The sequence below is a fragment of the Ctenopharyngodon idella genome, chromosome 13, assembly GCF_019924925.1.
Source record: "Ctenopharyngodon idella isolate HZGC_01 chromosome 13, HZGC01, whole genome shotgun sequence".
In the NCBI taxonomy this organism is placed as follows: domain Eukaryota; kingdom Metazoa; phylum Chordata; class Actinopteri; order Cypriniformes; family Xenocyprididae; genus Ctenopharyngodon; species Ctenopharyngodon idella.
The window spans coordinates 16,092,345-16,109,419 of record NC_067232.1 but is presented as its reverse complement, the minus strand read 5'-3'; the positions used below and the strand labels follow the sequence as shown (position 1 = coordinate 16,109,419).

General features: G+C 37.5%; 1 protein-coding gene across 4 annotated transcripts; it reads left to right on the top strand.

Annotated features, from left to right (window-relative positions):
• The first annotated feature begins 4,490 nt into the window (after positions 1-4,490).
• On the top strand, positions 4,491-15,892 carry tacc3 (transforming, acidic coiled-coil containing protein 3). 4 transcript variants are annotated; one of them, XM_051917039.1, is made up of 17 exons: positions 4,498-4,633; positions 5,206-5,322; positions 5,841-6,006; positions 9,502-9,629; positions 9,820-10,974; positions 11,231-11,297; positions 11,395-11,566; positions 11,660-11,721; positions 11,905-12,038; positions 12,237-12,315; positions 14,085-14,234; positions 14,304-14,371; positions 14,778-14,821; positions 14,929-15,089; positions 15,210-15,316; positions 15,443-15,563; positions 15,716-15,892. In XM_051917039.1, exons 3-17 carry the CDS (start codon positions 5,842-5,844, stop codon positions 15,785-15,787), a joined length of 2,685 nt encoding a protein of 894 aa, XP_051772999.1. In that variant the 5' UTR covers positions 4,498-4,633; positions 5,206-5,322; position 5,841; the 3' UTR covers positions 15,788-15,892. The 4 variants fall into 4 exon arrangements, with proteins under 4 accessions (XP_051772997.1, XP_051772999.1, XP_051772996.1 ...); XM_051917036.1 differs by having other exon boundaries at positions 11,392-11,566; XM_051917038.1 differs by having other exon boundaries at positions 4,505-4,633; positions 5,210-5,322; positions 11,392-11,566.
• Positions 15,893-17,075: the final 1,183 nt, after the last annotated feature.

The window sequence follows — 17,075 nt, the reverse complement described above, 5'->3', positions numbered from 1 at the left end:
CTGTCTGTCACCTCACTGTCTGTGGATGTTATGGTCTGGGTGTGGCACAGACTCAAGTTTATTGCATTTTCTTGCTCTGAAACTGAATCTGTCTCTCCAAACTTTTAACTAAATCAGCAACAGCTTTTATTGGGTGTGCCTTTGGCTCAAATCTCAGATCTTAATCTTAATCTCACAGGTTAAACACAACAGCCATCTGGGCGCAGATAGACTATTAGTATTAACAGATAGACCCACACGTCTCAACTTTGCCACCCAAACATATAAACAGTATTGGGGGTAATGCATTACAAGTAACGGGAGTTATGTAATCGGATTACTTTTTCAAGTAACTAGTAAAGTAACACATTACTTTTAAATTAAAAGAAAATACCGGAGTTATTATTTTTTCAAATGCAGTGCAGGTAATACAAAGTTTTTGACATTGTTTAGAATAGTACAAGCTAGAACAGGGCAAGATTTAGGAAAAGTGAAAGCATAGGGGACGATTTTTTTTTTTTCAGTTAAGTGCTGACAGAAGAGATGTTTCTTGAATATTGTCAGGGATTCAGCATTTTGCATAGGGTTGGGAAGATCATTCCACCAGCAAGGAAAAGTGAACGGAAATGTTCTGGAAAGTGATTTTGTGTCTCTCAGTGACAGTATTATGAGGCGTCGCTCACTTACCAAGGCTTCAGGAGGGGATGTAGACTCAGCGAGTGGGTGGAGGTAGGAGGATGCAGAGCCTGTGGCTGTTGTATATGCAAGCATCAGTCTTGAACTTGATGTGAGCTGTAAAAGGTAGCCAGTGCAGAGAGATAAACAGAGGCGTGACATGGTCTTTCTTAGGCTCATTGAAGTCAAGATGTGCTGCTGCATTCTGGATTATTTGTAGAGGTTGGATTGCACATGATGAAAGTCCAGCCTAGAAATGACAAGGGCCTGGACGAGAAGTTGTGCAGCATGCCCAGTTAGGAAGGGTCTGATCTTCCTGATGTTGTGCAGTGCAAACCTGCATGATTGTGCAATGTGGTCTTTAAAGGTGGTTATCAAAGATTATTCCAAGATTTCTGACCCAACTTGATGGGATTATTGTTGAATGATTAATCCTTCCTATAGCAGCAAATAATAATCTAAACGACAGAAACAGAAAACTGGGTATTAAGCAAAAACTTGTGCACTCCTGCCGTGTCGAGTGACTAATCGCTTCACCTGTGATTAGTCACTCGACTACTTTAAAAAAATGCTGGGTTGTTTAAACCCATATTTGGGTCAAATATGGACAAACCCAACTGTTTGTTTAAATTTTTAAATTATATTTCTAAACCCACTGGTTGGGTTTGTCCATATCTCACCTGGGGTTGAAACAACCCAGCATTTTTTAGAGTGTAAGTGACTATAAGCGACAGTTATTGAATGACTTCTCTCCTGTCCCCATGTTGAGAGAAATCAGGAGTAAGTGCAGAGATGTTGTGTGCGCTGTCTAAACGTGATGGTTATTGTTGTTCTAGACTAAATGTGAAAATGCATTTACTCTTCTCACTTGCACAAAAACAGATTCAGTATCCCTCAGAATTAATAAAAATAGGGAATTGCGAACTCAGAATATTATGCAAACCTGCAATAATTAACTGTTACATTACACAAATATACTTTCCCCCAGATTCACAGACAAGGCTTAAGCCTAGTCCCAGACTAAAATGCATGTTTAAGCTGTTTTAAATGAAAGCAACTTGTACGGACAAATCTTAAAATATGTCAGTGCCATTGTTTTGTCTCAAGATGCACACCAGTAATGTTTTTTTTCTAAGGCACATTCATAAAAGGCCTAGTCCTGTCTTAATCTAAGCCCTGTCTGTGAAACCAGGCCTTTATGTATTTAATCTCACTTTATTAAACAACATCTTTGCTGCTGACATTTGATGATCCAATTCAACTATACTAATAAGCAAAAATGACTTTTGATAAACATCACATTTTTAGTTTTTAGTGCTTAAGTAAAAGTGTTGAACTTTCTTTTTCTGAGTCCTATTCTTCTGTACGAAGCCCCGCACATGCATTGCAAGAAAAAAAATTAAATCGTGCGCACGATTTACTATTTCGTTCCCTCGATTTAGCCTACTATTTTTTTCCTGCATGTCATGTCCGGGGCTCCGTATTTCTGCAATCCAGAATGGAGGCACAGCTAAAAGGTTTGTTTGAGCTGCGCCCTCTACTGTACAGGCCTTAATTTCACTTTTGGTGTACAAGGGCCTTTACATCTGCATATAAACACACTATTAGACACTAAAGTCAGCACAAAATCTAAATTGACCCTATATTTTTTTCTTTTAATTCAACCATGCATACATTTTTAAACATTTTTTACATTTTTTTTTGTTTTTTTTTGGGAAAAATTAAACCAATTGCATTTAGATCTGCCTTCATTCCAGTACTGCAACATTTTTATTAAGTGATGGAAAACTTTCAACAAGTATTATATATACTTAACAATGACTAAATTAAATTGCTGTCTTAAATACAGGAAATACATGTCTGTACTTTATTTTTATTTTATTTATTTATTTATTTATTTTTTTACTGCACATAAAATTACAAGTATTAGATTCCTAAGTGATTTTTAGATTGTATTTCAGGGGTTTGTGTCTCTATGTGTGCTCGTTGGTAAGGAACAGCTGTTGCATTGTGTGGATGCGCTCTCAGATGAATGGAGAGAGCCTTCAACTGAACCAGTTGTATCATTTGAAACCGCCCCTCTGTGATGTGATTGGCTGAAGGGGTTGCATCTCAGACATAGGGGGGTATTAGATTGGTGGGGGGTCTTTGTCTATTTGGGGTTTTGTCTTTAATGAGATTTTAGACTCCCAAACCAAAGTCATCAAAACAAAGCTTCAATTATCGGCAGCACCACGATTGCACTATAACTTCAATGCATGTTCATTGATGCGGTTTACAATTTTCCTGGATGCACTATTAAATTAGAGTAATACTGTATGCAAGTTGGATATAATATAACAATAAATTTGTGAAGGTGTGTACAGCTAGGCAAATATTTTTAATTTCCCCCAAAAAGTGGGAAAAAGGAGAAAAGGGTGTTCTCTAGCCTACTAAATATTTTATGGATCTGTATGAATTTTCTGTCTATAAGGGATCTATGCAGCATGTACAAAACTAAGAACTGTACTTTTGCATTGTACATTTACATTTTATTCTATTTTTGTTCTATGCAAGCACTAAAAAACAGTACTTAAATTATTCTTAGACTCAATGCATATTTAGATTATAACTTTAAAAAATAATGTAAAAAAAAAAAAAACACTTGCGAAAGAAAAGATCTGTGAATTTGTCTTCTGTAATTAAGTATGTATGGTTAGTGTGTGTATATGTGTGATGTAAGCTAAATATGGGTCAGTAGTGTATGGAGAGGGAGCACAGGCTGACCTCAGCACAAACATGCTATTGTTATGTAACTCTCTCTTCTCTTCCCTGCCCCTCCCTTTTTCTCTCGCTATTGCATTTTTCTCAGATTCAGACTCTGATTTTTTCATGCTTTTGGCCTGATAAAATGAGCTTATATACGCAACGCATTAATAAACATTTTTTATATACATACACAGTCCATAGTCCAAATATGCGCATAAACATATAAACGCAATCTCTCCCAGCCATAACTCCCAACGCATCGCTGATACCTGCTTCATACAGTGTGGTATTATTTGTGATCCGATGCTGCCCTCTGATGGTAGAAGGACGCATAACTAATAGTCTTGAATGTAAATAAAAGACGTGGGTTTAATTAATGCGCTTATTATACGCACAAGCAATTAACCTGTAAAAATAAACAAATAAATAAATAAATAAATAAAAAACCTTTCAAAGCACTGAATTTTGCATAGCTCTTTATTAAAGAAAGTTTTAGCAAAGTTTCTTGCCTGTGTAGATTCAAAGATCTCCTCATAATTGCTGTTGTTTGTGCTATTATGAGCTATTTTATAGTTTTAATTGCTACAGATCATGTGTATTTTTTTATCTAAATACACAACAATAAACTATAAAAATATATTTTCATTCCTTTTTATAGGTAATCTCCACCTCATCCCCGTTGCAAACCTGTTTCATTGTTTAAAAAAAAGGATATAGTGAAAGTAAATTGTGACATTGTAACATCTAAAAGTAATTAAAATAAAGTTTATCTCTCTCGTAAATGTGTCCGTTTAATTACATCGAAACACTAGGACGAAAACAACACAAACAGTTATATTTAATATTTTTAAAACAACAGCAATAATAGTTTACGTTGACAATTTGACATTTCTTTTCTTCTAGTCTACAGCAAAAGGGTAAACGAGGTCATATTTATTTGACTTCATAATCTGTCTGCGTCAAGGGTTTTTTCCCCATTGGGTGATTTGGATGTCTATCAAAAGAACATCCAGTAGGATGTCAGTTTGACTCGCAATGTTATTGGTCAATTCATATGATCACCCCGCCTCACAAGTTTAGAATCATGCATTTAATTGGCTGAGACTGCGTCGTTTAAATTTGAACCGTTTCGAACAGCGGAAAGTTGTAGACGCACAGCATCTCTGTGTGTTTCGCTGTCTTACACTGAGAAGAAAAGGGTTTTGTGTTAAGTTTGAGCAGTTTGAATAAGGTACGTATTTTAGGAAACTGTGTATAAACTTATAGGAGACTAATAATGAAATATTGCGCGATACTGAACATTAAAAGTCGTTGCTATTGACTGTTTTGCTAGTGCTACTAGAACGTTAATAATTATCCGCATATGATATTGTAATTTTTTTTAATTACTGTAATCGATCTAATTGTCTTTTATGCAGAGATCTTCACTCTTATTGTATTCACGAAATTAATGTAACGTTAACTATTTGGATGATAATGGCAAGAAAATGTAGGATTGTTCTGGAAATAAATATAAATTATTTGATCATTGTTTAAGATTTAGAGACATTGCATTTCCAATAAAAAGTATGTATTTTGCCTTTCCTGAAATGTATGTTTGTTTCATGTTAATTTTATTCAGCCCTCTCATCCATGTGGGTTCATTGCTGTGAACTGTTAGTCTTAGTTCAGTTCTTCCTGGCTGTTCTTGTTTTTCTTTACTTTCTTGCTTTCATTTCGACGACTTGATCTTAGATCTAACTGTGTCCAGGTTAAAACCTGATAATGTTATTTATGATAGTGAGCTGTTTATCACCTGTCCAGGTAGGCTGTAGGAGAGAGAAGCTGTCAGAAGTACCTGTCATTACAAAGCTGACAATTTAATTGTCAGTCCTACATAGTTGAGCAGAATCCAGGGAAGGACAGATGAGGCCAAAATTGGTAATTTCTCCTTGAAGAATTGATCAATTTCTTCCTTGTTCCTTCTTATTGTCATAAAAATCATGCCATTAAGGGATTGCCACAGTGTCTGGTAGATCATATGTCACTAAACCAAATCACAGGACCGTGTTGCTACCATTTATATATATATATATAAAAAAAAAAAAATGGTTAACTGCTGGTTTTCTTCTGTTATAGCCTTTGACCATCTCTCTAAGGCATGATTCTTTCACAGATAAAGAACCACTTTGTTCCCTCAGCACATGGCTGAATTGCACCGGTTGATATTACATGCTTGGGTTGTTAGTCACAGTGGGTTAGTCTGATATCTGTCTGATGCTCGAAAGAAATGCAACAGATTTGAGGTGTCTCATGAGGATTAGTTTCTCTGGGTGTTGGGTGAGAAGTTCAGATGCCCGCCTCCGGGTCTTATCAGTAAAACCAGCTGTGTATGGTGCCCACTGGGCGTGGCTTTCCAAAACCCATGTTGTCATCTGTGTGTCTCTCTTGTCTTGCAGTATGAGTTCTGAGGCGCTGAAGGAGAACCAGGGAGCTGTACGGATGAACAGCAGTTCTGAAGCTGCTTGTGACATTTTCGCATTGGAGCAGACAACTGGCAGGCCCTCGATCCTGCGGCAGTCGCAGGCTGAAAACATCAGCAGGACTGTGCCTAGAGGGGCAAAGGTGGGCTTTTTAGAGTTTTCCAAACATTTGTTTCTAACTTTTTTTTTTTTTTTTTTTTTTTTTTTTTAATACAAATTTCAAAAGAACAGCATTTATTTGGAATAGAAATCTTTTTTTTTTTTTTTAATAGTGCTAAACTTTTTACTTCTTACTATATTAAAGGGTTAGTTCACCCAAAAATGAAATTTGTCATTAAGTACTTTACTTTGAACTTTACTTTTACTTTACTAATACTTTTTGTGTGCAAAAACAAAACAAAAATAACGACTTTATTTAACAATTTGAATTATTGTCACACGCAGTGAAGGTTTCTGTGTTTACGTCCAAATGCCAGCTCAGTATTGGCAGACACTGTACACATGAGCAGCATGACGCAGGCCAATAATGAGTTGGCATTTGGAAGTAAAACACACTGCGTTCGCTGTCAACTGCGTATGACAAGAGTTCAAATTGTTAAAGTCGTGTTCTCATTGCTTCATAACATTAAGGTTGAACCACTGTAGTCACGTTGACTATTTTAACAATGTCTTTGGCCGCATTTACACTGCAGGTCTCGATCAATTCCGATTTGGTGACTATCTGAATTATTATTATTATTATTATTATTATTATTTATTTTTCATGCTTACATTTCTTTTAAAAGTGACCTGTATCTGATGTCTGCATTTTACACTACACTTGGCGAAACAAACCAAAAATAGCATACATGACATCACAAATCATTTTAAATAGTACATTGAGTTTAATTTATTGACATGGAATTCATATAGAAACCTTTTTAATGCAATAATTACATCCGTACATCAAAATAGCTACAAATTATTCACGACAGTGATTTATGTACGCAGCTCCGCTGGAAGCGTGCGAGTGGAATGTGGAATAAAACTCAGGTGGTAGATATTTATTAAACACGTCACAGCTTCTGGGTTCGGGGCTGACGGGGCTGAAGCGCACGTCTGTGCATGAGCTGCTGTCACTGACAACAGTGGCAACGTGCACTCAGTATGGTTTCAAAAGCAACACATTTCAACGTCAGATCGCCTTTTAACGCAAACAAACAAAATTAATTCTGTTTGTTAGTCAATTAGAGATGTTTCATTTGTTATGTATGTCTGCACCGTGAAATATTTTTTTTAAAAAAACTCACTTTTCAATAGGGCTGGACAATCATGGCCTAAAATCAAAACTTTGATTAATTGAACATTTTACTGAACGATTATTTTTTATTTATTTTTTTATTTATTTTTTTTGCCCTCATAGTTCACTTAAAATGTTTGTACTGTAAATATGCTTGACTATTAAAGGTGGGATATTTTTTCCTATTGAAAGAATGATCTGACATAACAGCTCACTTTCAGTAGTTATTTTATCTATGGTTCGAAACATTTCTTACAGATTTCTGCTCGTAAGTCAGATAAAGATAAATTAGCACAGTACCAGTACATAATGAGAGCGATTGCGTGTGTGAATTAGTCATACCGTCTATTAATTGTGAAGCTGAGGGTTGTAAATAGTTACTTCAAAAGTAGAAAAATATATGCTATAATAACCTGAGTTTCTAAGCGACTTTAGTGATAAAGTGACAAAGTCGACAAAGTTTAGTGAAGGAGCAAGGCTCACCGCTCGCGCGCCGTCTCTGTGTGTTGACACGCGGTAGATTGTTTTTAAGGGGGAAGTATTAACAGGATTAAAAAAAACAAAATAACCGTCATGGGAAAATTACATCGGTTAGAGGTTTTGAATTTTCGGTTTCGATTACTTTTCAATTAATCGTCCAGCCCTACTTTTCAATGATGCGCTAACAGGGGAATATCCGATCTGTCTGCTAACAAGGCAGACTCAAATGCACGTATCTGATTCATATCTGATTTATTTCCGCACAAGAATGAGGCTTGAAACGGATCAGTGAATATCAGAATCCATGTGCTTTTTTCCTGCTTACATGGTCATGGCTCATATCCGATCTATGCCACATAGGAGGAAAAAAATCGGAATTGGGTCATTTGAACCATGCAGTGTAAATGGGGCCTTTAATACCTTTCTGGACCCCAAAAGGTGCAATGATGTTGCTGCCTATGTGTAGTACAGAAACCCTTGAATTTCATCAAATATCTTAATTAGTGTTCCGAAGATGAACGAATGTCTTGCGGGTTTGGGATGACATGAGAGTGAGTACTTAATGACAGAAATTTCATTTTTGGGTGAACTAACCCTTTAAAGGGAACCCCTGGTATTAAGACTTGCATAAATTAACATAACATAAATGATGTCTCTTAATGAAATCTGTAGTAGAAAACCCATGAAAGATTTACGTTATTTCAAAAATCCATGACGTATTTGGAGAATGGGGGGCGCACCTATTTGTTTAGGTGCACAGTGCATTCTTTGTCGATGACGTCAAGTGGTTGCATTTGGTGAGCTACTGATGCTGCCTTGTTGCTATTTTTACCACAGCACAACTCGGAAAATAATATACGATGCCACATTGTGCAGCTTTTGGTTGTAATTTTTAGTCGATGGGCAACAAGAGAAGTGACGTAAGTCTTCACTGCTTTACTAGCGGTAAGAGGAGAAAAGAATGGGAAGTTGTGAAGACCCACGTCTTCCTAAAGACCCACGTCTTTGTTCTCTTCACTTTAGACCTGATGCCTTTGGGGCTTTTAGTAGACCACAGCTACTGAAGGAGTTTACAGTTGGCGATGGAAATAAGCGTAGGCTTTAACCAAATGCCAAACCTCTCGTGGAGACTGAGGGCAGCCTATAGCACATCTCAATTGAGACAGACTACCTCAAAGCTTGTGTGTGCTGTGATGCACGAGATATCTGTGATCGCATAAAACAGTAGCATCTTAGCACGTTTAACTGTCAATCATACAACAGTAGTTCGAATAGCCACAGAGACATTGCACGGCTTCAGTGTTTTCATTCTCACTAATTTTGCGCTCTGGCTCAAATCGAAAAGGCTGATCATGTTTTAAAAGGATCCCCCACGGGTATTAAGAATTGTATGCATTGCTAGATTACCGTTGCACCAAAAACGTACAGATGAAAAAGGCATCAGGGCTAAATTGGAGAGAACAAAGGCACGGTTCTTTAGGAAGTTTTATTTGTCCATATTCATCACAACTTCCCATTCTTTTCTCCTCTTACTGCTAGTAAAGCAGTAAAGACTTACATCACTTCTCTTGTTGCCTATCGACTGAAAATTACAACCAAAAGCTGCACAATGTGGCATCGTATATTATATTCCGAGTTGTGTTGCGGAATATAATCATGGATTGTCCAAATATATCATGGATTTTTGAAATAACGTAAATCTTTCTTGGGTTTTCTTCTACATATTTTAGTAAGAGACATAATTTACATTATATTAAGCCATTCAAGTCTTAATGCCAGGGGTTCCCGTTAAGAAGCATTTGTTGACTATGCATTGTTGGACAGGTAGGCTACTGTAGTTTAGATTTACATTTGTAGTTCTTTGTTGCTTTCGTGTAGGTTTGTTTTCAAACTCCACTGCGAGATCCAGTCACAAAGAAAATCATGTCCCCGAGCCGCACCAGTAGGCCGGCCATTCAGGAGGACAACACTAAAGCACTGGACACTCACACAGCCTCTTCTGACCAGTGAGCAAATTACTTGCAGCTCAACTTGTTTAGGACTTTAATTTTTAAAATGTAATTTAAGGATAATAGTTCATTATCTTTATGCAATCATTAGCTGTAACAGTCAGTTTATAAATTAATAACATTCATAGTAATCTATTTACACAAATGACAAAATCCACTAACATGTAAAACAAATTCATTTTTACAGGAGTTCAGTGTTGAATAACACTTCCACCACACTGATTGAAATGCAAAGTAACTGTGTTGCTTACCCTGATGATGACATTCCTGTTCAGAGCAAAGGGGCCTATACCCTCGATCTCGACAATCTAGATGCCATTGACCCTTTCCAGGGGTCCAATAAAATGGCGAATTCCCCTCCTAAATCTTCTGCTTTACCTGAGGCTTGGACATCAGAGCTTGTAGAGTCAGATACAACTGCAGCCCCTGTTTCTGCACCTCAGGCTGAGGTTCCAGAGGTGACCAACGCCGCACTTGATGAGACTCTTCCTTTTACCCCATCAGCGGAGAATTCCCTTGCAGAAAGTTCTGTCAACATATCTTCAGCAGAGGGTACTGTCATCATCAAGACTGATAATGTTGAAAACAGCACCACAGACACAGAGGAGACCGATACGACTGACCCAGCCCCAGCGTCACAGCAGATTCCTACTATGGAAGATCAACTTGAGGCCCAAGATTTGCCACTACCCCCGGCAGGATCGTACAACTTGGATTTTGACAATCTTGATTTGCTCAACCCATTCCAAACTGGTGGCTCAAAGATCCCAAACTCTCCTGTGATTGGCAAAGCATCAGCTGTTTCTGATCCATCCCTGCCTAGCCAAGAAGCCAAGCAGGAATCAGTGCTCTCAATCCAGACCCCAGATGTCCCAACATCCTCAGATGCCTCAGTGCCACCTCAGGAAAACTCCACCGTCACAGAGAGCTCCTCAGCGCCCCCTAAGAACAACCAGATGCTACTAGAGTTTAATTTTGACGACGGAGCTGAAGTCAAGCGCAAACCTCCTCCAAAACGCCTCGGGGTCAAAAGACCTGCAGGTGCAAAACCTGGGACCAAAAAACCAGATGCACCAGTCACTGAGAAGAAAGAACCAGAACCCAAGAAGTTGTCCCCTAAGAACACAGAGAAGGCAGATCCTGTGGATGTTCCTCCTGCTCAAGGTTCCTACACCTTTGATTTTGACAAGTTTGATGACCCAAACTTTAACCCCTTTGGTACAAAGGCTAAGATGGATAGTTCTCCACCTCGTGGGGTCCAGACCAGCCCGGTTTTGATGAAAGCACCATCTCCACTTCAGCAGCCTGAGGCTCCAACACAGGATGACCAGCCTGAGCAACGGTACAGAAACCAGAGATAGCACAGCATGTATAAACATAACGTGTGTAATTTTAAAAATAATTTTCAGAATCAGAAGCGTTCTTGTAGTTCAAAAGTAGAATATGGTGCTATCAGCATTATGGCTTTGATTCTCAGATGAAGTGATAAAATGTATAACCTGAATGCAATGGAAGTCGCTTTAGAAAAAAAAAATTACCAAATGCATAAATGTAAATAATTGTTGAGCTTAGATTTTTTTTTTTTTTTTCTGCTCTAGATCTCACCAAGCAGTTTCTGAAAGCAATGAAAACATGGCAGAAACTGATCTTCCTGTCACCAAGCAGGTAACAGTGCCTTTCAATTTAAGAATTTAACAAAAATCAGTTTTTCCACAAGTTATAGTTGTGTTGACACATTTTACACTCATTCTCTTACTAGCAGGTAGAAGATGTAGAGTCATCTGCTGTGTCCCACACTAACATATCACAGAATCCAGCAATACAGGAGCCAGAGATCATAGCAACACCTGAATCTATAGTGTGTCTTCAGAACCAGACCTGTGATCTTGGTGTGGTGGCACCAAGTGAAGATGAGTTTGTGCCTGGGGCATTGTGTGAGTAAACATGGTTGCACTTTTTTTATTTGAGCTACACTAATCAGGTGCAAGCTTTTAACATTGTGAGCAATATTGTTCTCTTTCTCTCAGTCATGCCAGGAGGAGATTTTGATGGGCAGATGGATTATCTGGAGCAGTTTGGATCAAGCACTGTAAGTGTTTCCATTTATGAGCCTATATAAACCCATTTACTGAATTTTTTATATATATATATATATATATATATATATATATATAAGAATATGGAAATAAGGAAATGTTGCACCAAATAGTGTAGCCATTAGTTTATTAAGCAACATTTCCGATTTTCAGTGCTTTACAAACACTTTTTATAGTTTAAGGAGTCGGCTTTGCGGAAACAGTCACTGTATTTGAAGTTTGACCCGCTGTTGAAGGAGAGTCCAAAGAAAACTGGAGTGGACAGCTGCAACTCTGGATTCAGCCTGCCACGGCCCTCTCTTGCCATCAGGTCAGTCAGTATTCTTCACAAACTCATTCAAATGAACTGTTTCCTAATTATCAACTCTCTTTTGAAATCTTGCTGAAAATATTACAAATACACTTTAAAATGATTTGACTTGCCTCAGTGCAACAGATCTGATTTACATTGTGATCAAAATCCAGAGTGCACACATGAAGGATCATGCAAACTTATTTTGTCTGTTAGGATGATGGAGGCTGCAAAGTCTGAAGGAAAGCAGAAGTCTCACTGTGACAGTATGAAACTGCTGGATCTGCCTGCACCAGTAAGGCAACACAAACTCCCATAATCCTTTTGTTTTGCAACTTGAACATTGTCACTATACACTGTAAACCAGAGTTCTGCACGCGGGCGGGTACCCAACGGGTGACCCGCCAAATTTTATGTAACGGGTGGAATAATATTTACGTGTCGGGTGCGATGCGGGTCGGACGCGCAGTAGACACGGGTAGACTGCGGCTCCAATAGCCAAGACTATTCCAACTCAATTCGGTGCATTTGACAGCTGCTTTTAAATGGTTCCGTGCTTATTTGTAGCCAATCGCACTGCATCTGATTGAAAGCTATAGTGATTACTAAAGGAAGCGCACTTTGCTCGCTTTATGTATTTAATATATGCTATTTACAATTTGAATAAAAGTTTTAGAATATTTTTCACGCTGCTACAAAGAGGACCAGCGGCCAGGTAAACACTGCTTAGTTTCATAAGAGACAACTGCGTTTAAATGCTGAGTGAATCTGATAAAATATTTACTAGCTTTAAGCTTACAGTTAAATAGCCCAACCAAAATATTCTTTGTTCTATTATTGTGTTGTTTAATGCAATGTTTAATTAGATGCAGTGACATAATGCCTAATTTTGGTTTTATTGCTTGTGTTAGGCTACATGAGGAAAAATATTTTTGTCTACCTGATGTAGGAGATGTAATGTGGGTCGGGTCACATTTTTTATGTCAGTCAGGTGTGGGCTAAAATTAGTGTTTCTGTCGGATATCGGGTCGGGTGTGCTGTTAATAACTGCGGGTGCGGGTTTATCAAACAGGACCCGTGCAGGTCTCTGCTGTAAACCCAAATAAGACGGCAAAACTCAATTTTTAAATTAAATTCAGATTTTAAGCAGAACTGGCAGATTTTTATTTTGTACTCATACATTTTAATTGTTCTTAACTTAATGTTTGAGTACACTAATTCATACATTTAACTTAAAATTGTCATCTAATGTCAATGTTTATTAGTGTAAACATGGCTAGCTATAACAAGCTAATTCAGAAAATGTTAACTTGCTAATTTGCTAACATGTTAACAATAGCATGGTATAACACTTGCTAAATGAGTGCAGAAATATAAAGCATTTAACATACGTGCTCTCAAACCAAGCCACATGCGCCACTTGTCACCATGATGGTAACTCCAAAAACCCACTTAAACTCTTCTAAATTAATGTAAAACAATAATCACTACTAAATCTTCCACTTAACATTAATCTTGCACAAAAACATTATATAACAAAATTTGGCATTTGCTCTCCCTTTTGAGTACCATGGGCAAAGCATGCTGGGAAATAGAAATCCTAGCCCAGTTTATTAAGCTTAAGTTCATCTTACTTAAAATATCAGTTCTGTGAACTTAAAAGAAAAAGTGCTAAATACTCATAAAATTTAATTTGAACTAAATTAAGTTTGTCTTACTCAAACCAATTTAATTGAGTGTTAGGATTTACAGTGTATTAGTAGGCGTTGAATAAAGCAATAAGCCCCAGGAAGCCGTGGTGTACAGTAAATTTAGAACAGCTAAGCTGTTCTAAATTCACTGTAAACCACAGCTTCACAGGCTTATTGCTTTATAAAATGGTTAGTATTAAAATAAATATTTTTATGGACTGAGTTCACAGGTGTATGTTTGTAGAGTAATTTTCAATTGGTTTCAAACACTGCTCAACCAATCAGAATGAAGGACTGGAACTATCTGTTTTATAAACAAAGCAATTTTTCTTTGCACACTGGAGCCAGTTTTACCATGTCTATTCCTCTTCAGGCAGTGGAAACTGTGGTACCAGATCCAACTGTTCTGGACTTGCTAGTTCCCACCTTAAAACAGCCAGTGAAGACTGAGGACTCCATCATAGAGGTTCTGAAGTACAGTCAGAGAGACATGGATGCTGCATTACAGAAAGCAGACAGACAGGTCAGCTTCCACACAAGATTATGAGCACATGTGTCTCATTGGCCTCTCTAATGGTTTGTCTTTTCTTAGGCGGAAGAACGGCGACAAGAGATGCAGACTCAGATTGAGACATTGCGTCTGGAGAATCAACACATGTTGTAAGTCTTTATTCAGACAAACACTTTCACATGATGATAAATAGGGGTTACCATGATCATGGAAAAGCTGACATTGTCTTTCAGGATTGGAAAAGTATTAGAATATCTAGAATGAATATTTAGTCAGATTGATCTCCCTATTGTGATGTTTGAATTGTGAGCAAGTTGCTGTTTTGAGTTTCATTTTAATTTGATCCTCAAATGAGTCAACTTAAAAAGAACAGACACCAAGGAATGACTCTCTCGCAAATCAAACATTTCGAGTGAGATGATTCATAGTGTTTTTAAAAATACTTTTCCAGTCAGTTGGGATTACTGGATCAATCAAAAAGTATGGGATCCCTGATGAATGAATGATTGACATTTGAACAGTGCATCAGTCACACACTCTTCCTTCTCTTCTCAGGTTTATAGTGTCAGAATATGAGGCCACCATCACTCAAATCACAGGTGTGACCAGTTTTTTTTTTTTTTTTTGGTTTGGTTTTTTTGTTTTTATTTAAGTACATTATTTTTAAGGCAGTATGTTGGATACTAAAACATATCTGTGTTTACAGATGAGCATAAACAGAAGGAAGATTTGGCTAAAATTGAGTTGGAGCGAGTCCTTCAGGAAAAAGATCAGCTGTCTAAAGATTTGAATGAATTGGAGCGATCCTTCTCCTCTGTTGTCAAACGCCTTGACAGATGCAAGGAAGTTATTGAGGGATTCAAAAAGGTGCACTTGAGACTTCTTAAGCAAGACTTGCAAACTTAATCCCAAATCAAGATGTTATTTTGGTGTATAATGGTCTTTTTTTTTTTTTTTTTTTTTTCTTTCTTTCCTTCTCTCCTATAGAATGAGGAGACGCTGAAGCAGTATGCTCAGAACTGCATGGACAGACTGCAGAAAGAGGAAAAGCGTTATCAAGCTCTGAAGGCCCATGCTGAGGAGAAACTAGATCAGTATGTGCTCTTCAAACAGTCTTTAATGTCTGAAACACGTCCTCTATTATGAATGTAATAATAGAGTAAACATGGATTGATTTAATATGGCTGAAAGTCTCACCAATACCACTGCTGATGTTTCAGAGCTAATAAGGCCATAGCCGAGGTTCGCACTAAACAGGGTGCAGAGGTGGCAACACTGCAGGTGCAGCTCAGGAGAGAACAGCTTAAAGTTCAGTCCCTAGAGAAGGATCTGGAACAAAAGGTACATGAGCGCACACAAGGGATGTCACTCTTACAGTGATTCTTATAGGTGTAGTTCTAAATTACTTGGTGTTTAATTTATATATAATATAATCTTTTTTTTTTTTTTTGGTTTGGATTTGCTTTTTTTGACTATCTATTTTCTCTTCTCAGGCTAAAGAAGTCAAAGATGTCACAGAGCTGTGTGATGAGCTGCTGCTTAAAGTGCAAAAGACTGGTTATTAATGCACTCTGCCCTTTGTGTTCATTATTTGTGTTTGTTCGTTATTTGTATTTGTTGTAAGGAATTTTAATTAATAATAATTAAAAAAAAAAGAATGAAAGCACAAACCTTTGTCTTGACTATTAGGACCCAGGTTTAAGTTCACATCTTACTTCCTCACACCACTGCTCTAAAATATGCTGCCATATAAAATGTCAATGCTTAAAGGATTAGTTCACTTTCAAATGAAAATTACCCCAAGCTTTACTCACCCTCAAGCCATCCTAGGAGTATATGACTTTCTTCTTTCTGATGAACAGTTTTTTTCAATTTGCTTATTGGCCCACTCATTGAAACCATTCACTCGTACTGACTCTTCAGACAAAGTCAGCAAAACTACAAGCACATTACGTGCTTTACATTGTATGCTTTTGAAAAACTTCAAGCACAGTTCTCTACACTAGACACATCACTCAAAACTAACAGCTCTTTCATTTAGGAAATACTGACATTTAAATACCACAATCATTTCCCAATCACCTACACCATAAGATCATGTGTGAAAACTCTTACACACAAATTCTTCATCACTTAGAAGAAATCAAAACTCAGTGTTTTGAGAAAGAAAAATGATTTACCCCCTTTTATTTCTTTTTATAGTATAAATGTGTGTGTGTGTGTGTGTGTGTGTATATATTTTCTCACACACTGAATGTGTATACAACAGGGTTCCCACGCGCCTTGAAAATATTTGGATTTCAGACACATGAATTCAAGGCCTGGAAAGTAAATATTGGTCCTTGAAAGTACTTGAATTAATTTTGAAATAAATTTTGTAGAAATTATAACATGCCCCCATTTGGAATATTATATTTTACAATAAGTTACCGAGTGCTTTCCATTGTGGTACTTCCCCTTGCTTGTTATTAGGTGGGGTTTGTACATTTGAGCTGTGACACTTGCTTTGTCCAAAATGAACATTCTTATAGGGATGTGCGATTTTGATCGTGGACGATTAAAAGGTCTCCACGATCTGCTTTTGAAGAAATATCATTGTGCTAAAGTGCTTTCTGTCAGTTGCAGTCCTGCCGCCTCTGTCTCAACATACTGTGTGTAGTACAAAGCGATATACATTCACATCACATGTTAACACAGCGGTAGAGTTATACTCATGGAACATTGCAGTTATTCACAATCACAAAAGTTGTATTATTTGCATGCGTTTTAAAGCCTTGCCGGTTAAACATTTTATCCGCGTGCTGGTCTGACAGTGACACATGCTTTTCAGAGCGGATACACCCGAAGCGCGCA

Excerpts from the sequence above, each read along its gene's own strand:
- tacc3 (XM_051917037.1), top strand. The coding sequence starts at position 5,842 with ATGAGTTCTGAGGCGCTGAAGGAGAACCAGGGAGCTGTACGGATGAAC. Across the intron at positions 11,298-11,391 it reads ATCTTCCTGTCACCAAGCAG|CAGGTAGAAGATGTAGAGTC; the intron begins GTAACAGTGCCT and ends TTCTCTTACTAG. Across the intron at positions 14,235-14,303 it reads TACAGAAAGCAGACAGACAG|GCGGAAGAACGGCGACAAGA; the intron begins GTCAGCTTCCAC and ends GTCTTTTCTTAG.